Genomic DNA, 23,214 nt, shown 5'->3' with positions numbered 1-23,214 from the left:
TCCTCTAGGAGTCTTATAGTCTCCGGCCTTACATTTAGGCCTTTAATCCATTTTGAGTTTATTTTTGTATACGGTGTTAGAGAATGTTCTAATTTCATTCTTTTACATGTAGCTGTCCAGTTTTCCCAGCAGCACTTATTGAAGAGACTTTTTTCCATTGTATATTCTTGCCTCCTTTGTTGTAGATTAATTGACCATAGGTGAGTGGGTTTATTTCTGGGCTTTTATCCTGTTCCATTGATCTATATGTCTGTTTTTGTGCCAGTACCATAGTGTTTTGATTACCGAATGCCTTTTGAACACAGTGAAACAGGAAGTAAAGCTGAAGGAGGATGAAGGGATTCGTGGTTTGATGTGAAAAGGAATGAAAGAGTCGTATAGGAGAGATGGAGGGGAAATGGATGGGGAAATGTGATATGATTGCTAATAGCACTGAGAAAACACCTGAGTTTGGAGTTATGGATTCAAATTGGCAGTTAAAACGGCTTTTTGCTTGATATAACCTTTGGAGGAGGAGTAGAAGCAGGAATCTGAGGCCCGCAAGAGGGCGCTTGTGGACAGGTCCTGGGTGGCTGAGTCCCTGAGAGTCTTGGAATAAAATTGGGATCTGCTCCAGGGGAAGACAGCACGGGAAAAACAAGTTGCTTTCTTCACCGGAGGCGGCAGTAGTATCCATTCCCAAAACTACTGACGCTGTGAGCAGGATTCGAACCTGCGCGGGGAGACCCCATTGGATTTCGAGTCCAACGCCTTAACCACTCGGCCATCACAGCCGCCTGCGGAGTGGGGCCTGCGGAACTATAGCTGCCTATCAACACGCCCGCCTCTCGCGAGCGCTGTCTTGATGTTAGTGCGCGTGCGCTTGTGAGGCAACGGCCCTACAGAAGCGGCGACTTTCCAGTTCTCTCTCCCTGCCCCGAGCCACAGTACAAAATGGGCCCAAAGGTCCCACACCGTTGAAGGCAGACAAAGGGATGACGCTACACCCTGGTTCTTGACAGCTGGGGTCAGCCTCCAAATTCACACTAAAAGTGCACAGGGAGGGAGACTCAAGTAGCAATGGGATGGCTGGTAAGAAGAATAATCCTTCCATATATACTACAGAGAGGCGCCCTGTCAAAGTCTGGAAATGTGTCCCCTTCGCAGCAATAATATACTAGAATCAACCGTCCCAGGCACCGCTGGGATTCGAACCCAGGATCTCCTGTTTACTAGACAGGCGCTTTAACCAGCTAAGCCACGGCGCCGTTGGGTGGGTTGTTGAGTCTAGATGTACATCAGCTGTTCCTGAGGGTCACTAATCGAGACGACCGAAATAACGGCTGCCACGGGGCTTCAGTGACTCATCCTTTCCGAGGTTCCCCCTTTCCTTCCCAAGTTCTGAGCCTGAGGGTTAATACTCTACACCACCCGCCTCTCTCCCACACCGTTGGGGACCAACTCGACTATGAATGGCTGCGTGGCCCCGCCCACCCGTCCCTTAGCCACCTAGACTGACCTGCTTCCTCAGCGAGAAAGGGTTTGTGGAGAAGAGGGATGCGGGTCCTCAGGGGAGGGAATGGCTCACTCTTACAACCTTCCGGAAAGGGGGGCGCCACACCTCCCCACAAAGAGCTCCCCTAACCCAACCCCCAAAGTTCATTCCACAAAGTCCTGGTATTTTTTCTTTTTATATTAAAAAATAACAGACACGATATCAAAAACACAAATGTCAGCGGTAGAGGGTACAGCTGAGAACACCTGGGTCCCACCTGAGGGGCAGCACCAGGGACTCCACGGTCCACCAACCTCCCCCACCCCGGAGCAGCTAGGGGTCCGGACCACTGGGTCCTGCTTGGGCCTCAGAGGGCTGGCTCTCCAAATAAATAAACGCAGCCCCAACCCTCAGGGACAGGGACTCCGGCTCAGCTGGGGCTTGGAGAACCACTTCAGCAGCTTGTCAGCAACCTTGTCCAGGGGAAGGAACAACTCCTCAGCAGGGATGGGAGGTGCGGCTTCTCTGGGCTGGGCTAAAGAGTGCCACCCTCTGCTCTCTAAGAGGCCAGAGGCAGCCCCTGGATCCTGGGCTGCTGACCGGGGGAGGTCCCACACCCCCTACAGCGGGAGAAGCCGGGACAGTTTTCTATTGGTTGGTCCAGCCACGTCTCAGTTCTGCAAGTTGGGACATGGGAGAAGGAAGCTTCTCATGCATTCCCGGAGGTGGCCCCAAATGTAGTCTAGCTGGTGCCATTTTCTGCGGCAGGTAAGGCTGGACTGGATGAGCTCCCACCTTGTCCCTCCTCCTCCATGGCCAGGTCCTGAGAGCTTGAGACCGTGGCCCCAGCTTGGGCCTGGGCCTCATCACCGCCCTCGCCCTCACCACCACCGCCACCCGCCTCGCCTCCACCCTCCTCCATGGGCTCCAGCCCTAGTCCATCCATTTCCGAGAAGAGTGGGTCATCAGGGTGGCCAGGGTCTTGGGTGCTGCTACCGCAATCCACACAAGCCTTGGAGAAAGAAAGGATATGAGCGAGTCAGGCAGAGTTCTCACTGCTGACCTGCCACCCCAGCTCCCCTTGTTCCCCAACTCGAGAGTACGTCCCAAAATGTATGCCCAAGAAACATTAATCCATACGGATGCGCATGGGGTCAACAGAATTGGAAAATGTATTGTACTCTGTATCCAGACCGCACTATACATTAGCATAAGATTGGCCGAGAAAAGGTCTACAAAAACACACGTGGTTTAACACTAAGTAACCCAGCAGCAAATTTAGTGGAATTAACATCCTTCAGAATTAATGATCCAAGGAACAATGAGGGGATCAGCCCTTAGCCTCTACCCTTTCAACTTGAGCTCACTTCTTTCTTCTCCCTCCTGGCCCAGACTTGACTTCTCACCATCACATCAAGGGCCCGAGGCAGTTGACCCTTCCGGACCCAGGAGTGCACAGCACCCAGTTCCCTCCGCTGGTCCTCTGAGAACCGAGGCTGCTGCTTCTGCATAGCCCGGAGCCGCTCCCGGTCCTGCTTCAGCACAGAGGCCATGTCCCTGCTCCGGGAAGGGGTTCAGGAGGCAGAGAATGGGAGCTGGGGCCAGGGCCCACGAGGCTGGCATTTTTCCTTTACCTCAACTCCCCAGCTCCCCACTCACTGCCTCATGCTCCTCCCCTGAGCCGGTGCTCTGGGAATTCAGGCCTTCCAAGACCAGGAAAGCTGCCCTCAGCCTGACTAATGATGGGGCTCCAAGGGGCGGAGGGCAGAACAGGAAAGCCCCAGAGCAGAACCAGGCCCAGAAAGAAAACCCCAAGTTAGCTGCAGAGTGAGGGTGGGCCGCCTGCCTCCCCACTCCTCTGAAAAAGAGGCAGAGGAGGTCCCTGAAAGTCCTCACCTGGAGGGCACCTGATAGGTCATCATGACATGCTGGTCAGCATTGGCCATGAGCAGCCAGATGGGATCCTGGAGCACGTACTTAATGACCTGGTCCCCGGGCTCAGCCCTGGCACGGGCAGCCCCAGCCTCAGCCTCGGAAGAATCGACGCTGCCGAAGTACTTGCTCGTGTGGCTGCTCTGACTGCTGCCTGTAGAGTGAGGGGCGGGCAACCAACAGAGTCAGGCCGCCCAGCGCTCCACCAGGCCTCGCTCAAGCCCACTGGCCTTAGGAAGCAGGGCAGGGGCCCAGGCTGCTTGGCCAAAGTGGGGCCTGGCCTCCCAACCCCCCAGACACTGTCCTACCCCGGGAGGTGTTGTGGGAGGCGGGGCACTCACGCGTGATGCTGGCTGAGGTGCTGCTCCCCTCGTGGGAGCCTGAGCCAGACCCAGAGCCCAAGGAGCCCGAGGCAGCAGAGCCCGTGCCAGAGCGTGAGTCCTCCTGCAGCAGCAACTCCAGCAGGTCGCTGGAGCCCGAGAGCGCGTCCTGGTTGGAGGACTCAGTTATCTCCACCTGGGGGAGGGGAGGGAGGGGAGGGATTAAGGGATCAGCACCTAGGCTTCCCTTCAACTGCTGCCTCTGGCCGGGAGCGCACCCAAGCCAAGCGGCCTCTTCCCACTCCGTGACAGTGGGCCCAGGCTGAGTGACGAGAGCTGGCGCAGAGCAGCGCCGTGACGCTGGGCCCCTTCCAAGCGGCAGAGGCATGCTCAGAAGTTACTGGGATGTCCTCACCACCTGTCAGACAGATGGGCCTGTCCCCACTTCACAGATGAGGCAGCTGATTTCTGCCTCATTCAGAAATGCAGCTGGGGCCTCCCACCCCACGACACCACCCTCTGGGGACGCCAGGTGGGCAGGAGGAAGTGCAATGGGAGGAGCAGGGGAGAGGGCCTCGTGGGGGCCCTAAGAGGATGGGGGCGGGCCTCGGTGCTCACCGGTCTGGCCGCTGGGTCGGCAGTCTCCTCGCTGGGAGGGGGGCGCGCAGCACTACTCCCCTCGACACGGGGGGACTCCTCAAGCTGCAGCAGATTTAGCTGGAGCGGGGAGCTGCATCTCGAGTTGAAGAGCAGAGAGTCGGGGCGGCGGGGAGGGCTGGGGGGCGGCAGGGGCAGGGACGGAGAAGGGGAGTGGGAGGCGGGGGCCTGGGGTGCCCCACAGGGGTAGGTGGGTGGGGCAGGGAAAAGATAGTTAGGGAGCACCAAAGCCACCACTGGAGTCACCAGCGGGGCAGGGAAAGCCGCAGGAGACACAGATGTGGGCACAGGAGGGAGAGGCTGGGGGCCTCCTCTGGGGGAGAATGCGGGGAGGGGGCAGGGCTGGACCACAGCCGGGAAGGGCGGTGTGGCTGCTGGTGGGGGCCAGGGGGCAGAGGATGGCACAGGTGATGGGTGGGAGACGTGGCAGGGGGCTTCGGCCTGAGGGTTCTGGTGCTGGCGGGAGCGCTTGGCTTTGGATCGGCAGTGGTGGCGGCGGCCGGGGGCTGCGGGGCCGTGGCGGCAGCCTGAGGGGAGAGACTAGGGTAAGCAAGGCCCTCGACCTGGGGGTTAGCACCCCTGCCACCCCGGCCGGCTGCCCTGCCACTCGGACCAGGGAGAGGATAGGCCCCAGAGAGTCTGCCTCCCTGGCCCACACATAACAGAGGGGACTCTGGGGAGGTGGGGGGACCTTCAGGGAAGACGCGGGATTCACTGACAAAGCGGCCGGGGAAGGAGAGGTTACACGAGGCGGGGTGCTGCGGGTGTGCAGAAGACCGAGGCCTGCTGGCGGACAGCAGGCAGGCGAGGTCGTGGACGAGTGGGCAGGTGGCTCCGGGCCAGCCACCAAACTCCAGCAGGCAACTACCAGCCTGGGTGACCCTCCGGCCAGCCTCCCCACCTGCAGGGGGCCTCCCTCAGGCACCTGGAGGGCTGCCATCTGCCCTTGAAGCCCTGCCCCCACCCGAAGTCGTCCCAGTCCTCCCTGCCGGTCTACACAGATCTCCCAGTCAGCGGCAACTGAGTCCTGAGTGGGCTCGCTTCCTGCCCCGGCCCCCAGACTGGGCCTGGAGTGGCTTACCTGGAGCAGAGCACCCCTGCCTGCCTGTCTCAGTGCTGCCCTCCTCTGGCAGCAGCCTGGACCCCTGCCCGCTGGGGAGGAGCTAGCGAGGGGCCATCCCTAGGCAGGGCCCTGGTGGCGGAGGTGGCAATAGCCTGGGTCCCTGGAGCACAAGGACCTCCCTCAAGAACCCCTCCCCCGACAGTCTGGCCCTAGACCGGGCGCAGGCAGGTGGCTACCCGACTCACCGGGGCCCGAGGGGGCCGTGGAGGAGCCGTCAAGTCCACGCAGCCTGCCGAGGTCGCGGAAACGGCTGAGGAAGGCCTGCTCCTCCTTCTGGGTGTGCAGGGACAGCACAGCCTTGGTCAGGCCCACTGGCCGGTAGGCACCTGTGGCTGGGTCAGGGGCCACCGTGGGGCTGGGGGCTGGGCTGGGAGCTGGGCCGGGAGGCAGGCCAGGCAGGTCCTCCATCATGATGATGTCTGAGGAAGATGAGACAGGGGAAAGGTCAGAATCACCTTAAGTGTTAGCACACCCACACCACACGGCACCCTCCATGTCCAGCAGCTTAGCCAAAGACCTGGCCTCTGCCCTGCGGCCGAGCCTGGGCCTCCCCTGCATCTCTTGGCCGCCTCCCCACCGAGAACTGGCTCTGGGCCTTCTTCCCCATGTAAAGCCGTCCCAGGGTAAGAAAGGATACTCAGTCCCCGCCAGTGGCACTACCCTAGGATGAACCCCCCGTGACTCCTTGGAAGGGAAGCCCACACCTCGCACTTCCCTCACTCGTTTTCCAGGTCAATGCCCGAAGACCCTTCAGGGCTTTTCAACAGTCCCTGCCTCGACCCTCTGCGGGCAGCACCTCAGGCTGAACTACACCCCAGACTTTGTGTGTGAACTGACGGTGAGAACACAGGAAGCAGGATGAGGGACAGACAAGGCGGCAGAGGCTGGCAGGCGGGTGGAGAGCAAGAAGCGGCAGCCCTGAGCTAAGACGGGGGCCTCCTTCTCTCCATCAGGAACCAGAGGGCGGGAGAAGGCAGCCGGCAGGAGGGGGGAGGCTGGCTGGGGGAGCAGATGGAGCCCGGGCACCGCCACCCTCAGCCACGTCCGTACCCGATTCCGGGGGCTTCTTGTCTCCCACATGGACGATGGTGGAGCTGAAGCTACACTGACTGGTGACGGACACCACACTCTCCGCCTTATTGGCCAGGGCGAGCGGGCTCAGGGCGCCTCCTCCCACCACCGGCTCCTTCAGAGGGGCAGCCCCCTCCCCAGACAGCACTGCCGATGGATCTGTACGGAGAGATGGTGCCAGTTACCGCCCCGCTGGGAGGCTGGGAGAGGAAACCCCAGTGGGGGTGGGGAGAGAGAGGAGCGTGGAGATCTGGAGGCTGGGCAGGGATGGGACAGAGTGAGGTGGGGCCCCAAAGACAAAAATGCAGACGCAGGAACAGAGGACAGGGTTGTGGAGGCAGGATGGCCTGGCTCTTCACCTTTCTCGGCCCCCACAGAGACCGCTCCCGCCCGCTGCCTGTCCTCGTCGGAGGCCGAAGAGGCGGTGCAGGACGAGGAGGAGGTGCATTTGCGCTTGGTCGTGCTGGGGAGGTTGCAGCTCTCCAGGTACCTGAGGAAGCAGAGAAGACATGAGAGCAGCGCCTGGGTGGGGCAGGGCCGGGGCCCAAGCGGGAGAAGGGGCCAGGATGGCCGTACCTGAGGATGCTGTCCAGGCAGTTGATCTGCTGGTAGGAGCAACTGGAGGCTTCTTTCCGCTCAGCCTCCTCAGGAGCCAAGGCTAGCGGGGCCTGGGTCAGAGCAGGGGCCACCTCCAGCTCTGGGTCTGCGGATTGGCAGGGAAGTGTCTTGGCCTTGAACGTGCCTGTAGCTGGGCCGAGGATAGAAAAGCTTCTTTGGGTTGGGCTGAGGGTCATGGGACCCGCCCCGCCCCAGGCCTCACTCCTCACCCACACCCTCACCAACTCACCAGGGACATGGGGCTGGGGCAGAGGCCGGGCCCGGGACTCAATAAAAAGCTGCTGCCCCTGATGCTTCACCAGGTGCACATCCTTACAGATCTGCTGGAAGGTCACCTGTGGGGCAGGGCAGTGGGCAGCATTGGGGGGGGCGTGGCCAGCCTGGGGAGCCCAGGGTGTAGCACAAGAAAAAGGCCCCAGGGCTTCCCTGGTGGCGCAGTGGTTAAGAGTCCACCTGCCGACGCAGGGGACACGGGTTCGTGCCCCGGTCCAGGAAGATCCCACATGCCGCAGAGCGGCTGGGCCTGTGAGCCATGGCCGCTGCGTCCGGAGAGGCCACAATAGTGAGAGGCCCACGTACCGCAAAAAAAAAAAGAAAAAGGTCCCAGTGGGGAGGAGCAAAGATCACTATGAGAGCAGGACGAGAAAGGAGGTGGACGAGGCTCCTCTGGGCTTGGCAGTGCTGACTCTGAGAACAAGGGAACAGGAGACTAAAGGGGTAAAGTGGCAGAGAGGCACTCACCGGCGCAGGAGGCCCAGGTCCCTCGGCGTCACCCCCGTTGCTGGCACTGGAGGAGCCAGGGCTGAGGAGAGGGCCTGGGGAAGTCACCTGGCCGACTCCACAGAACCCGGTAGGGCTGGGGCTGTGCACAGGCTGAGGCAGGAAGAGCGACAGGTCAGATGTCCACAGCCCTGTTCCGCACCCCTTCCTCATTCTCAAGCCCCGTCCCCTCAACTCTCACCTGTAACAGCAGCCGGTGGATCTGCTCAGAGAGCTCCTGGATATCAGGGTCCAGGGAGAGAGCGGGACTGGGGACTGGGGGAGTGAACACGTCTTCATTCAGGGGCGCCCTGCGGGGTGGGAAGGATGAGCTGAGCCCTACCCCCTCCACACTGGCCCGCCCTCCAGGGCACCACCCACTTACGTGCGTACTTTGTGGCGGCCCAACACAAAGGCCACCTTGCGGCTCCAGGGGTGCACGAAGCCAGCCCAGCTGGTGTCCATGGTGACGTACTCCCCATTCCGGGCGCAGAAGCGGATAGGGGAGTGGTCAAAGGGCTGGCCAGCCAGCTGCAGGACTGAAGGGAGTGGGAAATGAGATGCGGGTCAGTGGGAGGGAGAGCTAAGTAAGGTTGTGGAGCCCCCTGGAGGCCCCCCCCCCGAAATCCAAGAGGCCAAGGCGCTGAAAGACACAACTACAAGGACAGCTGTTAGGAAGCTCTGGAGACAGCCGGAAGGGAGCGCAAGATGAAAGGAACTCACTCTTCTTGTGGATGGCCAGCATGAGGGGTCGGTCCTCGGGATGCAGGAAAAGGAGCACTGGGGCCCCCAGGAGGTCCTGGGGGAGGTAGCCCAGCAACGGGGCGGCCCTGAAATGACAGGAGGCATCAGAATGGCCGAAGCCTCAGCCCTGGACACCTCCTTTTCCTCCAGGTCCTGACCTCACCTTTCATCCACATCCTGGAAGAGGCAGCTGGGCGTGTGCCTTGTAGTGAAGATCCTCTTGTCGGGGGGAATCCGGGGAGCTGAGGCACAGAAAGCATGGCCATTGGATTTCCTCCAGAACGGTCCAGCTCCGCAGCCCTCCATGCTGCCTCAGGCCCAGGCTGGCTGGCAGACAGTTCTCTCCACAGCTCTGCCCTGGGCCCTCTAGCCTACAAAGATGGTCTGGCCAATCTTTGTGCCCCGTGCCAATAATGAAACTGAAAACCAAGGTACTCTGCTTTGCCCTCTCCTAGCTTAGGGCTCTCGTCCAACTCTACCTCTAAAGGGGCGTTCAAACCCTCATCCTAACAATACATCGTGTTCCAAAACTGTCTTCCACACTCCTGTCCTGCCTCACGCCCAGCCTAGAGAAGGCCCCCTTCCTCCTACCCCAACCAGGCCAGGCGCCTGGCCCGCCCACCTTCATAACCAGAGTGAACGCGCTCTGCAAGCAGCAGGCAGCACGGCTGTGCAGGGGCCCCATCAGCGACCCGGATCTTGGTCACATATGGGGTTAGGCGGAATGGCTGGTACCGAGGCCCGGGATCTCGGTCGGGACCCCCTCTAGCAAGGAAAAGAAAGAGGCATTAGGGACTGTCAGTGAAGAGCCACCCACCACCCACCTCAAGGTCATGGGCCACACAGCAAAGAAAAACGGGGTGTGGGAGGTGCAAGGGGTCTGCTCCCACGTCCCCTGCCTACCTGATACGGCAGAAGACAGACTTCTCCTGGGTGAAGTCCTTGAGGCCTGAACCTGAGACAGACCAGGAGGGCAGTAAGCACAGCTCCCCATCCCCTCCCCGGGCTGAGAAAAACCCAGCAAGGAAAAGCCTGGGGCCCCTGGCCCCTCATGGCAGGTGCTTCCTGGAACTGCTCATCCCTCCCCCCAAGCACTTCGGGACCTCACCTGCCGAGGCCCCCGTGCCCCAGGTGGGCAGGCGAGATGGGGCAGTGGAACCATAGAAGACGCCCACATCCTGGGGAGCCAGGAGCTCTGAGAAGCGGGCACCGCGGAACACATCCTGCTTGCAGCGCAGCAGGACACCTGCCTGCTCAGAAATGTAGACGATGCGGCCTGTCAGGAAGGAGACAGCCACGGAGAAAGTATCCTAGGCGAGAAAGCAAAAACAAGAGCAGGTTCAGGAGCTGTGGGAGTGGGGCTGGGGGTGCGTCGGGATACAGAGGCTGGGCTGCGCTGACCTGGTTGCGAAGCGTGTACTCAGATGTGATGTGCTCCAGTTCCTCCAGAGTGTAGGTGGACATGTCCATGGCACAAGGCTCGCCCTCCTCCAGGCTCCACTGCTGGTAGTATTCCTGGTTGGCTGCAGGGTGCGGGCAGCGGCACACTTAGTGAGGAGACTGCCCCCATGGTAGTAGCCCAGGACCTGAACATTGCCCTCCCAGGAAGCACCACTCACCTTGCACCTGCTTGACACAGGCCAGTGCGTACTGCAGCGTGGCCAGGGTCCCAGAGCGGCCCTTGCCCCTGCGCTCTGGTGGCAGCCGAAGCTTGAGCTCCCGCAGCGCCGTCATGAGTTCTTTCTGGGTCCTTGCCCGAGCTGACTGTTCACTGCTGCAGGGCCCACAGGGAGGGAACGAGTATAGACATTAGCCCCAGAGCGTGGCCCCCAGCCCTCTCCCCCAGCCCTCACCCCACGAACCTGCAGCCACTGGTAGACGGGTTGTCCTGCTCTGAGCTGGCACTCAGGAGGCTGTAGGCAATGGAACTGCTGGGTGGGGATGGGCTCTGAGAGTTTGTGCTAGGGGAGAAGCAACAGACCCAACATGAGGAGAAAGTGGCCAGCAGCACAGGCCTGTCTCCCAGCTCAGTCTGCTCAGAAGACCACTCCTAGCACCTGCAACCCATCCAAACACACCTCTTGCTGCTTTCAGTGGTGTCCAGAAGGGCCGAGTCCTTGCCATTGCCTGAGGAGGAGCTATGTGAGCTCCGCTGAGATGCACCCCTGGACTCCGGTCCATTGGACTCATTGCCGCTGGAGCCATTGCTGTTGGCATCCGTGTCGTCAGCCACGCTGGGGCCAGGACAAGGTCGATGCTGTGGAGGCCCAGGGGATGGAGCCCCTCCAGGACAAAAGGATTCCCCCGGCCTGGGGTCCCCTCCCCCATCAGCCCCTTCGAGGGGGCCGCTCATGTCTGGGCCATGGGGAGCGCAGGAGAACAGGGAAGGCGGAGAGGCCACCAGAGAGGCACGAGGGGGCCGGGAGGCCTGGCCAGGGGAGTGAGGTGGGAGACTCAAGCCTCAGAGAGTTGAGAAGTTTGATCACAGCCAGCGCCTGAAAAGAAAGACCAAGAAGGAGAAAAACCTGGGCTGTAAATTCACAACACCTGCCAATTTCATTCAGCCCCTCCCTTTCGGGCCCCCACGTTCCTGAGACCCAGGCTTTCAATATGGAGCCTAAGCAATTTCTGTTTCCTGTCCGCGTACGGGGCGGGGGAGCGTCGGGGGGCTGCAGGTGGAAAGGGGCCTCTCTTGGTCCTTCCCCCACATCCCCTGCCAGCGTGGCCTGAGGCGGTAATACCTAAGCGGGCGACTAGAAAGAACTTCAGCTGTGAGCCACAGCCTGGATACTTCCCATTCCCAAATTCCCAGCAGGCCCCCACTCCACCTAGAACTCCAAGGCCTCGGAGCAGGGTGCGAGCCTGCCGCCTTCTATATTTAGGCCTCCGGGCTAATTTTATCCGGGGGCGGTGCCACCTCCGCCGCACATGCGCGCGGACTTGCGCGGCCCCACCACGCGCTTCCGCCGCCACTGCGGTCGCCAGGGAAACCGACGTCAGCGGCTGAGCTCAGCGGTTGCTGGAGGGCCCGCAAGAGGGCGGGGGAGGGGGCGACCCCTCCCCCATTTCTCGGCGGAAACGGGGCAACGACACACTCCCGCACTCGCAAGCGCGACCAGGGGTCGCCCACCTCTAATAGATCCCCAGTCCCCGGAGGGCCGAGTGGCCGTAGGAAGAGGGGCAGCCATCGGGGTTTCAGAGGCTGGCCTTGCTCCCCAGGGCAAAACACAACCACCACCGCCCTCCGCGCAAAAGCCCCTAGACTGGCGCTCTCCAGGATCCCAATCATTCTGGTCAAGACAACACAGCCTTTCCTCCCCTGGTCCCTGCACCTTCTCCCGACCCCCAGGACCGCGGCCTGCCATTGTCAGGAACCCAGGAATCCTCTCTCTTCGGTCCCCTACTTTTCTATACACTCGCCGCCACCGCCACCCCCCCCCACACACACACAGCCATCCGAAGCAGACACACTCTGCTCTGACCAAGGGACGGACAAAGGACAGAGACGGCTGTTCCCTTACTCTCCCTCCAACCACACCCCCAACCTCAGAGCATTTTCTGAGCTTCAGGAGAAAAGGGAAGGCTGTGGCCAACAGCAGGAACTAGCACCGGGAACGAGATGTTCCAGTTTGAACCGGGCTGACATCACAGCCGGCGCGAGGCCAGGGACTGGAGGAGGGAGCGCGGGAAGCGCGGAAAGCCCGAAGGGGTCCTGGTGCTGGGGCAAAACCGGAGACCCCCGAGTGACAAAGGCAGCAGGGGGCATGCCTGATGAGGGTCAGGTGTGGGGCCGGGGCAGCTGGGAGCTGGGGGCAAAGCTGGAGATAAGGTAGGCAGGTCAGGAGTGCGGACGCCCAGTGCAGGATTGTGAGGAATACCTAGGTCCCCGGGGACAGGGAGCGGGTGGACAACGGCAAGGAAGGCGGATTATTGGTGTGCCGTCTGAGTGCCCGGGCCGAAAGCGGCCCATCAGGCTGGAAGTGGCGGCAGTCAGGCTCCGGGCCGAAGACCGGCCCCTGGGGTGGCCGCGGAGATGCTTACCTGGCCGCGCGAGTGCCCTCCGGTCGCCTGCCCGCCGCCGTTGCAGCCCGCAGCTGAGTGCAAGCTCCGCGGGGCCAGGAGGCGGGTTGCATAACGCCAGGCGCTGCCCCTCATTGGCCTCCTGCCGGCGGAGCCACAGGCCCCGCCCCCAATTGGCTGGGGATCTCGTCCCGGCGCCTGATTGGCTAGTGGCCCCCACTGAGGTCAGGGCTGTGTCACACACACGGGCGCACGTGGATCTGGGTGCTGGCGCTGGGCTGAAGGGCCCCAGACACCACAGCCCAGCCAATGGGCGCGGAACGCCTTGTACAGTAAATAATGGAAGGGAGGGGAGGGGAAGGGAGGGGAGGTAAGCTGTCCCTCTTCAGCGAACATACCAGGGCCACAGTAGGTATTTAAGATAACTCTACTTCCTGAACTGACCAGCCTTGCACAACAGGACACCCTGGCCTTGCCAGGGGTGGGCAGAAAGAATGCAGACCTTAGGAGGTGGGCCAAGCTGGATGAGACAGCTGGTCCCTGGGAGGAGATGGACAGAAAACCCAGCTTGGCCTTTCCTAGGTTCCCCTCCCCAGCCTTGTCATCACAATAGAGCCACTTTACCCAATCCCTTCCTCTGACACTTCAAATCCTGTGGACAGCTAGGAGGAGGGTAATCGAGGGTCCACATCTGAGGAGGGGTTGGAGTGGGGGGAAGGATGCAAACAATAGAAGGGGCAGCCAGAGCCAACAGGAGCTGTGAAGGGAAACAATGGCAGGTGTTTCCATGGCCAATCAGGGAAAAGGTCACCGGGCAACCTACGTGGTGATTAGTGCTTCTCTCCTGAGGATGCAGCCACCCACAGTTACGGCTGCACCAAAAGTAGGGGCCAGGCAGCCAAGGCTGCAGGGGAACAAAGGGGTGGCTGAGAGAAGAAACCTTAGACAAAGGTGGGGTGGCAAGGGCTTCAGGTCCCCACCGCAAGGAGATGAGAAAGCCAAGGACCTCATCATCTGTCTCCTTAACTGTATTCCGCAGCCTCCAGGAGAGAACCTGACACGCAGTAGGTGATCATAAACATGGCGATGTTGTAACTAGAGCTAGGGGAGGGGGAGGGGCCTCAGTAATAGAGAAGGAGCTGGAAATTATAATTTTTTTTTAAGAGGCAAGAAGCAGAACACTGAGTCCTAAATTTGGGGGAACAAAGTGCCACCTTGGGCCGCGAAGAGCTGCAGTTACACAGACCCCCCTCCATCCAAGACTGATGCGTAGTTCCTCTCAGGGCTCCCTGGAAACGTGGGTGGCAAGTGAAGAGCCTGATGCTGACGTAATCAGCGTGGGTGCACACGCCTGTTACGTGGCCTAAGCTTTCCTTAACCATTGTGTTCCCCATGGGGGGTGGGGGGGTGGGCAGGGTCAGGGCTCTGTGGAAAAGCTTACAGAATAACCCAGAAAAACCAAAGCAAGAAAACAGGAAATAAAGGATTGAGGAGCCTGGATTCTCAGTCTTCTCTCCTTGAAAATGTCCCCCCAACTCATATATTGTGGCTCAGTCCCTTGTCTCCTTTTCAAACACCTCTTCTCTGGAAACATCGTTTTTCTTCTTCCTCAGCACTCCTTAGGGCTCTAGATGTGATCTCCCCCGGCACAGGCGATCCTTGCTCTCCACCTCCACCTCCACCTCCATATTTTCCTTTTGCGTAGACAACAAGGGTCCAGCGCTCCAGCAGCTCTCAAGGCCCTAATCAGGATCCTGCCTCACGGTCCCCACAGTAACCAGACCCTGCTGCCGTCAATGGAGGAGAGGGGGCGGGAGGCGGCGGTGACGTCAAGCGGAGGAAGGGGGCGGGGCGAGGCAGCCGGGGAATGTGGGGCAGGGAGGATGGAGAGGCAGCGGTTTGGGAGGCGGCCAGCCCGAGAGGGCGGCGGCCAGCGAACTTGGGAACATCCTGTTCTTTTGGCTGGTAGCCCAGGACATGCACCCAGCCTGGGCGCCTCCCCCCAACCCAACGACAGCCACCCTGTCCCAAAGCCAGGGATTCCTGGAGAGAAGATTAGGAGGAAGGGGTCCCCCTCCCCCGCCCCCACGCCTGGCTCTCTTCTCCAGACTCGCATCCGCCCTCCCCTTGGCTTGCTCCTACAGCTCCTGGCATTGGCTTTCCCCCTCTTCCAGACTGTACACATCTGCTGGCCCGATCCCAAAGCCAGGGCGGGGAAGTTGGAGGCCAGGTTCTGCAAGAGACCTTTGCTCCTTCCCTGAGGCCCCCTTCAGAGCCTGAATCTCTTGTTACTATGGTAGCAGAGACAGGGAGGAGGGATAGGGAGGAGAATGGGTCTAGGATGAGGAACTCGAACTGGGAAAGAGCAAGTGGCCCAGCCTGGGCCTGGATCCTGGGAGAGGGATAAAAGGGAGGAATGAAGGTTTGGGGCTGGTGCCTCAAGACAAGAACCAGGAAGAGGGAAATGGGGCGGGGGTCACTAAGATTTGCAAAAAAACGTAAGAATATGAGAATAGTTCCCAACCACAGCATTCACATAAATCTTACGCCCTGTCACTGTTCTTTTGTCACCCTATAGCAATTTTCTTTTACCTAAAAAAAAAAAAATTAAAAACATGACCCAGGCATTGCACTGAGCACTTTACATACATTATCTTATTTAATCTTCAGAACAATCCTGCGAGATGGGTATCATTATCCCCATTCCACAAGGACCAACTAAGGCTCAGAAGTTACCAAACTTGCCTAAAATGTCTCATAATCAGTTCTCAGGCTCTTAACAAATGGGACCCAGGGTTCAAATCTGAGCTCTGATAATGGCTTGTCATTCTGATTTCTTACACTTCAGGAACCTTTGAGGTGTTACCAGCTCTGGGAACCTGGGCCTCTCAAACACTCAGCCAATTCTAAGTTTGGTGCCTAAAACACAGACTCCATCCAACCTCTCCTCTACCCTGGGACATTCAGTTTGCACTCTCCACACACTTCAAATCATCACAGTCCCAGTTTTCACATGCTCACAAAGTCCTTGAGATCACCCTAGCAGCCACCAGCCCCAGTGACTTCCTAGGAACCCCACTTCCTCACTCTTCCACCTTACCGCAGGTCACTTTACCACAGGCCTCGTTGCTTGTACAGACAGATACCAGAGCACCCTGTTGGTGCCTCCTCAGCTCCAGGGGCTCAAGAAGACAAGTATACAACCAATCTGCACAAGCCCATCCTCCCTCTCAGGATCCGACAGTTACTACCCCACGTTTTCTCCCAAAGATGGCTCCGAGTCCCAACCCCTCCCCTTTACACATGAGAAAGACATCCAGAGCCCTGATGTGACTAGCTCAGGGTCACACAAATCATCACCTCACCCTTTTTCAAATCACCGTATCCCCTTTGGTACCCTCTCAACTGCCCTACCAGGACCTCTCTCCAGCCTCAGAACCCCTGCCTATTCCAAGTGCTTAAGGCACCTACCAAAACAGCAGTCACGCACTGGAACGTCTCCCACCGGCTCTCAGGGGTCCTGTCCCGTACCTCCCTGGGAGTAGGGTTCTCAGCTCCCTCAGTTCGCTGGCTGCTGAGCCCCTCCCCGCGGCAGTCAGGGATACAGGGACCCTAGGGCGTTGAGGGATTTGATGTCAAGGATTCCCGCTCCCCTCTCTCAAGAGCTGAGTTCGCAGCCCCTATTCCCCCGCAACCATCAGAGCTCCCACCGCGGTGATCACGCATTTGCAAGATCCCCCTCACGGCAATGCATTAACAGCCCTCCTTACAGAACCACCGTGGAAAAACCCATACCGACCGCAGCTCCTCACCCTCCACGCCTCAGCACTTACCGCTCAGCGCGCACGCCGTCCAATTTCTTCCTAACTAGGATCAAGGAGACTTGGATTGGCTTCTCCAGGCCCGCCCGCCGACCAGGATGCCACGCCCCTCAAGCTTATTGGCCGAAGGGCGCCGACCCATGCCCCGCGCCGCGTGCGGCCGCCCAGCCCCCGCACTGCCACCATTGGCGCCGCCCGCCTCCCTCATCTTCTCATTGGTCAGTTTGCCAACCAGCAGTGACAGATCCACGTGCGGGAGGGGCCACCCTAGCACGTTGATTGGAAGCTGACCGAAAGCCACGCTCACATCCACCTCCGAAGTTCTTACTGGCTGTGGCAGCGTCCCCCGACCCGCCTAGATCGGTGACGCGGACGCCAGTCCAGTCCTCCAAATTTTCTCATAGGCTGAGAAGTCCCGGAGCTGTAGAGGACACGTGCGGGCGATCTCACGCGGCAACTTGTTTACCTAGAAGCTGGGGATTTTCCTTGACGACACGCTAACCCAGGACGGCCGAGTCTGCGCAGGCGCAGATGTGAGCAATGGTGGCTTTGGTGGGGGCGCTTTGTGAGCCGTTAGGCGCGTGACAAGAGCGCCCCCGCGCTGGGACTGTGGACCTGGGTTCCTGAAGCTCCCTGAAGCTGGAAGCTGCTGGCATTACGGTGAAGCGATCTTCAGGTCTCAGTGCCGCGTGGTAACGATGAAGATGATAGCCAACTTCCAGATTGTATTTTCTGTGGGCCAGGCCATGCGCTTCTTACAAACCCGGAGGAGGGGGCTGATCTACTTCCCACTGTCTCATAAATGAGACTGAGATCCAGAAAGGTTACATAATGTATCCGGATTAACACGCTAGTCTCTACTGGGATCAAGATTTGAACTCAGGTCCCTGATACGATAAAGGTGGGCCCTAAGGCCTGCGGGAACCCTAAACATGTGAAGGACTCAGTAGATGAAGCACAAAAAGGCCCTGAGCACTGTCTTGAAAATAGTAAGCCCTCAACAAGTGATGAACATTATAATGACTGTATACATAATGATAAGAATCACCTGGGTCCCTTACAACTGCGGAATCAATCTCCGGGAAAGGGACCTAAAAATCTATTTTTAAAAGCATTCCCGGTAGTTCTTAGGAGCCTAAAAGTTTGGGAAACACTATTTAGGTTTCCTAGGCTGCTGAATCCTCATGCTGCAGCACAGAGAAGTGGGCCCTCCAGAACTCACCTAGCACTCGCCACCCACTGTTAAAAGTGCCTGTGGGCAGGGATGCTAGGGTGCCACGTCAAGGGCGTTATGGAGCTGGAGGTTAAAGGAGTTCAGTATGGGGTCCAGAGCCACTAGTCGGGCAACACTGAGTGCAGGGGCAGCAGGCCATCTACAGCCAGCTCCACACCGCACTCGGCTGGATCTCCCTGAGCTGTTTTGTCCAATAAGTATTTACTAACGCCTTCTGGATGTAGCACTGTGCTAGGCACAATGAGGGAGAGACGTTTCACAGTTGTCCATCTACTTCAGGCCTAGGAGTACATGACCACGGGAGAGACTGCAGAGCATTTGAGACTTAAATCAAGGAGCAGAAAGGGATCCAATAAACAGCAGGAGCATGCCCGCAGGGAAGTGGGGGGTGGGGGGGAAGCTGGGAAGCCCAGACCTCAGGGTTCACGGGACCGAGAGACACTGGGATCATGAACACTTCCCATTATCAACTCCTGGTGCCCCCTCGTGGCCACTTGGTGAATCACACTTTGCCTTTGCCCCGCCCAAGGTCAGGCCCCCTGGCAAAGCTGTCCCTTCCAGATGTATCTTCTCAACCTTCCTGTTACACCTGCAGATCCAATACGCTTCCCACTGGTTAAGAAAAGATCTTAAAACACCACCTGGTTACTCATTACACATTTATTGTACATTTTCACAATCTGGATGCGCCACAGAATTGGGGGCATGGGGTGAGGGAAGGGGGGCAGGGGATACTGGGATAATATGGGGGGTCTAGAACACAGCACCCTCACCCCCAGCATCTCTCCCTACCCTTTCACACCACAGCTTCGATCTCCCTGCTCCCCCTCCACACAGGAACCTCGACTGTGGGGGGAAGGAAGAGTTTAGGGGGTGCCCTCCAGTGGCAGGTTAAGGGACTGCACCCTCAGACCCCTAAAATTGTGCCATTTAAAAAGACATTAGACCCTTCCTTCATCATTTCACCTAAGGAGGAGACCCGGAGAGGGGCAAGAATCCCCGTCTTGCAGCGCGTCCCATGCACACATTGGCAGTGACCAGTACTCCCAGCCTGAGTTCAAAGGGGCAGTCAGAGGAGCTGGGCAGTGACGGGGCAACACCCCCCAATGAGGGAGGAGGGATTTCAGTTCAGCCCCCAGCAGGGGTGGGGCCAGAGATTTCAGGAAGGAACTGGGGGGATTCTTTGCCCTGCCCCATCCTCCCCAAGGCAGTGATGACCCCCCCGACACACTGGCAGCCACCTCTCCCAAGAGAGATCAGATTGTGGCCAACCCCCAACTCTCCTGGTGGGAGGAGGAGGAGGCAGATCAGGCAGATGGGAGGGAGGGAGACCCCATGGGAATGTCAACTGAGCACCCCACACGGAAACTGGGGAGCAGGAATGTGGGGAGAGACTCCAAGTGGCAGAATTATTGGTCCATCATAACACACTGAACTCCAAGACACTTACACACCAGCTGGGGGGAGGGAAAGGAGGGACAAGAGGTTTGGAAAATCGGGGTAGGGGAGGCAAACTGGACTAGGGGGGCTAGGAGGAGGCGATCCTGGGGGCCAGAAGAACCTGGCTCCCCAAAAGCCCAGGCTCCCCACCACCTGCAAGTAACGTCATGCAAATGAAAGTGTGATACAAGGACCAACAGGGACTAACTCCTCAGTAAAAAAGAAACACAGGTTGAAAGACTGAACATAAGAGAAAATGGGGGGGAGAAGGAAACCAAAAGGGATGTCAGTGGGCAAATGGATGCTTATTAACATGCTGGAAGCTCCCAGAAGACCTTGGGATTCTTAGGACCATAAGGGACCAGTCTCGGAGCCTCCCAAAGATGCAAAGAAGATGCACCTAGGGAGACCTGGACAGTTGCTTTTTATAATTTTTGCAGGGGGGTGGAGGTATGGGGAAGTCCAGGGTGGGAGGAAGGATCAGCTAAATCCAAGGGAAGGAGGAAGAGGGGACTGCATAACAGATGCAAATGAAGGGGACTTGGGGCTGGTCAGGAAGAAAGGGAAAGGGAAGGAGGGAAAGAGAAAAAGGAGGTGATAAGAACCTCAGGAAGGGGTGTTAAGGACAACCAGAAAAAATCTTCTAGTAATAAAACTACAAACAGACCAAATATATATAATATTATATATGTATAAATAACAGCTGGCTATTTACAAGGGGGCACACACACGACACACACACACACACACGGATCCAGGGAGGTGGGCTGGAAGATATGGCTGAGAGGTGGAGGAGCAGCTGGGGGTGGGGGGGAGAGGCCCTTCTCTGGGCAGGGCAGGCTCCTCAGGGGTTTAAGAGCTGAAGTAAACTGTGGAGAGGGAAATAGAAGGAAGAAGAGGGAGAAGGGAGAAAGAGAGAGAGAAAGCAGTGTGTCAGCCCGGCCCTGCTCCCATCTTCCCCACCTCCCAGCTGGTTGACATCCCTTCCCCTCTTGGCCTCAGGTTCTCCATCTGTAACACAAAGAGGCTGGATAGGTCGGTTCCAAGGTCTCTTCAACTCCACGGTATGGCCTTGGGGCCACAGACCCCTAATCCTCTGGGCCTCTGAGACAGTGGGGTGGTTGGCTTCCTAGCTGTTTCTCAAGCCCCTGGGTCTTTGCTGCTCTCCCACTCCCCAATTCCAGGGTTCCCAGACTGGGCTCCTAGGCCCAAAGGGTCCTCAAGGGAGCAGTGGGGATCCACCAGCTTTCCTGTTTCCAAAACTCTTAAGAGAAATTGCCCAGATTCAGGCAAAGAGCAAGCTAAACAGCTTCAAGGTTTGGGGCTGTGGATGAATCAGAACTTCTATTGGCAGCTATATGTGCTTTCTGCTTAATAGTAAAAACTAGGTTAATGACCTTCAAAACCCAGGAATGACAGGGGAAACCTCTCAGGAAGGGGCCCTAGCCACTCCCACCTACTCACCGATGATGATGATGAGGATGATGGCGCAAATCACTCCCAAGATAATCATCATCTGGGGGTGAGGGGGGGGGTCAGTGAGACAGACCATGATACTCCCCCCCCCACTCCTCCTACCTGCCCTCCCGCCTGCCTCCACCCTTACCTTGAGGTTTTTCCACCAGTATTTGCGCTTGAGCTTGGCTGCACTTGTTTCAAACTGGGAGGCCCCTGCTTGGAGTGCGTCTGCACGGTCGTCCAGCTCCGACAGCTTCTGGTCCCGCTCCAGGACCTTGTCCACGTTCACCCTCATGATGTCCACCACCTGGGGGAAGGCCCGCAAAGCAGGGGGAGTGTGCCAAGGCCCATCGCAAAGGGCACTCCTCCACCACGAGCCCACATATAGAACACGCACCCCGATGCTGCCTGGCGAACATGACAAGAACATACACAGAACATGCCTAGCACAGCCGCAGATGCGCCAAGGAGCACGCATCAGGGGCATGCTGGTAGCCAGACATCTCAGATATCACAGCAGCACTCTCTATTTACCGAGCCTCAAGCAGCCCGCCGATCACCAGAGCACACCCGCCCAGGGTGAAACACCCCAGGCTAGCAAGGCTGACTGACACCTCACTGCCCTCCCAAATGCATGCTGACAAGGACCGGGCATGACATATTTTTGTCCCCAAACCCATTAACATGAACTGCCATCACCCCCAACCCAAGATGGGCCCGCACACCTGTTTCCCAGCCCTCAGGGTCCTTCCCACTGGCCTGACACCCGCCCCCCCGCCCACAACTCACCTCATCCACCTGGGCCTGGGTCTGCTGCAGTCTCCTGTTACTGGTGAGGTTTGGAGGGGGCGCAGGGGGGCCTCCCTCCCCAGCCGGGGCGGCAGGGGGGGCGGTGGCAGCCGTGGCCGACCTAAAGGGCAGGGACGGATCAAGACCCAAGGCCTGGAGCCCTTGGCTCCGCAGCCAGGGCCCCGCCCATCCGCCTGTCCATCCATCCGTCCCTTCCTTCCTCCTTCCCGGGAAGAAAGCCACCCGATGGGAACCCTGGACTCCGTCCGGCCCCGCGAGCGAGTTGTTGCGTGACCTTGAGTGAGGCCCCCTCCCCCCCGGGCCTCAGTTTCCCCGCCTGTCAAATGAGGGTGGACCCGAAACGACAGGCGGCAGCGATGACAGGGGCGGGGCGGGCGCACGCCGGGTCCGCTCCCTCCCGCGGCCAGGGCCCGCGCGGCCAGCCGGGGACGCGGGGCCCTCCGGCTGCCTGCGCGCAGTCACTGGCGCCGGCCTGGTCTCGGGATGCGGGGCGCGCCGGGGGGCGCAAGTCGAACCCCGGGCCCTCCCTAGGCCTGGGCCTAAGGGCGGCGGCCGGCGGCCGGCGCAGGCCACCCGGTGCGGGCGCGGGTGCGGGCGCCAACTCACATGGCGGGGGCAGCGGGCGGAGAACTTGGCAGCAGCAGTGATGGCGGCGGCGGCTCGCGCTGGCTCCGACTGGCGCTGGCTGCCCGGGACAGGAAGATGGCGACCGCACGTCACTCACATCCGGGCACTGCAGGCGGGGGCGGGGCGCGGCGGGCCTCTAGTTGGCAGCCGGGCCGCGGGGGCGGGGCGCGGAGAGCGGAGATCGCTGCTGGCTGGGCAGCTGGTCTGGCGCCGCGGAGCCCCAGCCACTCCCTCATCGCCTGGAAGCCCGGAGCCTGGCGGCTGCGGCTTCCTCACACCAACAGCTGGCCCACCCGGTCTGACCACAGCCCGCCCCGCCGTCCTCGTGCCCCTGCCTCCTGGCCCTTACGGCACCCTTCAGCACCAAACACGTCCTCCTCCTCCTCCGTGAAACCCATCAACCGGTCCGCACCCCACCCAGCCCCAGGTCTCGGCCTGCCCCCAGGTCCCAACGCCTGCTGAGCCGCCTTCAGCATGTGGAATGGGCGGGCGGAGGGAAATCAGAAGGGGCAAGTGCAGGTTCCCGGGCCATGCGGATAGCTGGGACCCCGCTGGTGAGGTGAAGTGGTGGCAATTGGTCCCCAACCCCTTGCCCCGCAGATGGATATATCAAGGGAGGTCTGGGGCCCCTGACAGCTGAGTAGGGGGGATAGCAACACGATCCTCACAGCTGAGGTTCAGACCAGGGGTCCTTGGCAGGAGAGGCCTGGCTGAGGTGGGGCAAGCTTAGGGCGCCGGGAGGAGGGCACGGGGCTGCCCCGTGGGGCTGCTTCAGGTGGTGGCTGCAGACTGGCCTAAACCTAGCTCCGTCCCAGAGTGGCGGCAGCTACCCTGGCAGCAGCAGGAGGGCTCAACCTCTGATCCCAGGCACAGGGCCTGGGCGAAAGGACAGCTGGGTTTTTGTGTGTGTGTGTGTGTGTGTGTGTGTGTGTGTGTGTGTGTGCGCGCGCGGTACGCGGGCCTCTCAGTGTTGTGGCCTCTCCCGTTGCGGAGCACAGGTTCTGGACGCGCAGGCCCAGCGGCCATGGCTCACGGGCCCAGCAGCTCCGTGGCATGTGGTATCTTCCCGGAGTGGGGCACGAACCCGCGTCCCCTGCATCGGCAGG

General features: G+C 59.5%; 2 protein-coding genes and 2 non-coding genes across 10 annotated transcripts; all 4 read right to left on the bottom strand.

Annotated features, from left to right (window-relative positions):
- Positions 1-691: 691 nt before the first annotated feature.
- On the bottom strand, positions 692-773 carry TRNAS-CGA. The gene has a single exon. It is a non-coding gene; the product is annotated as a tRNA-Ser (tRNA).
- Positions 774-1,173: 400 nt separating this feature from the next.
- Positions 1,174-1,247, bottom strand: TRNAT-AGU. The gene has a single exon. It is a non-coding gene; the product is annotated as a tRNA-Thr (tRNA).
- Positions 1,248-1,654: 407 nt separating this feature from the next.
- On the bottom strand, positions 1,655-16,672 carry PER1 (period circadian regulator 1). Of its 6 annotated transcripts, XM_032616871.1 has the most exons (24): positions 16,552-16,672; positions 16,190-16,330; positions 10,777-11,193; positions 10,561-10,659; positions 10,318-10,472; positions 10,100-10,221; positions 9,807-10,008; positions 9,602-9,653; positions 9,321-9,463; positions 8,862-8,940; positions 8,678-8,784; positions 8,340-8,493; positions 8,157-8,265; positions 7,937-8,068; positions 7,425-7,530; positions 7,154-7,325; positions 6,937-7,067; positions 6,557-6,736; positions 5,692-5,925; positions 4,345-4,910; positions 3,748-3,922; positions 3,371-3,560; positions 2,881-3,031; positions 1,655-2,486 (listed from the first exon to the last, which is right to left on the bottom strand). In XM_032616871.1, the coding sequence occupies exons 3-24, from the start codon at positions 11,049-11,051 to the stop codon at positions 2,217-2,219; spliced, it is 3,804 nt and encodes a 1,267-aa protein (XP_032472762.1). In that variant the 5' UTR covers positions 11,052-11,193; positions 16,190-16,330; positions 16,552-16,672; the 3' UTR covers positions 1,655-2,216. The 6 variants fall into 6 exon arrangements, with proteins under 6 accessions (XP_032472762.1, XP_032472764.1, XP_032472763.1 ...); XM_032616873.1 differs by lacking the exon at positions 16,190-16,330 and having other exon boundaries at positions 16,552-16,648; XM_032616872.1 differs by lacking the exon at positions 16,552-16,672 and having other exon boundaries at positions 16,190-16,476.
- A 1,742-nt stretch (positions 16,673-18,414) lies between these two features.
- On the bottom strand, positions 18,415-22,190 carry VAMP2 (vesicle associated membrane protein 2). Of its 2 annotated transcripts, none has more exons than XM_032617455.1 (5): positions 22,088-22,190; positions 21,461-21,581; positions 20,820-20,978; positions 20,678-20,729; positions 18,415-20,224 (listed from the first exon to the last, which is right to left on the bottom strand). In XM_032617455.1, coding segments are annotated over exons 1-5 (501 nt in total). In that variant the 5' UTR covers positions 22,090-22,190; the 3' UTR covers positions 18,415-20,057. The 2 variants fall into 2 exon arrangements, with proteins under 2 accessions (XP_032473346.1, XP_032473347.1); XM_032617456.1 differs by having other exon boundaries at positions 18,415-20,082.
- Positions 22,191-23,214: the final 1,024 nt, after the last annotated feature.

Source organism: Phocoena sinus, chromosome 20 (assembly GCF_008692025.1).
Source record: "Phocoena sinus isolate mPhoSin1 chromosome 20, mPhoSin1.pri, whole genome shotgun sequence".
NCBI classification, from domain to species: Eukaryota; Metazoa; Chordata; class Mammalia; order Artiodactyla; family Phocoenidae; genus Phocoena; species Phocoena sinus.
The sequence above is the reverse complement of the archived record's forward strand: the minus strand, read 5'-3'. Positions and strand labels throughout refer to the sequence as shown.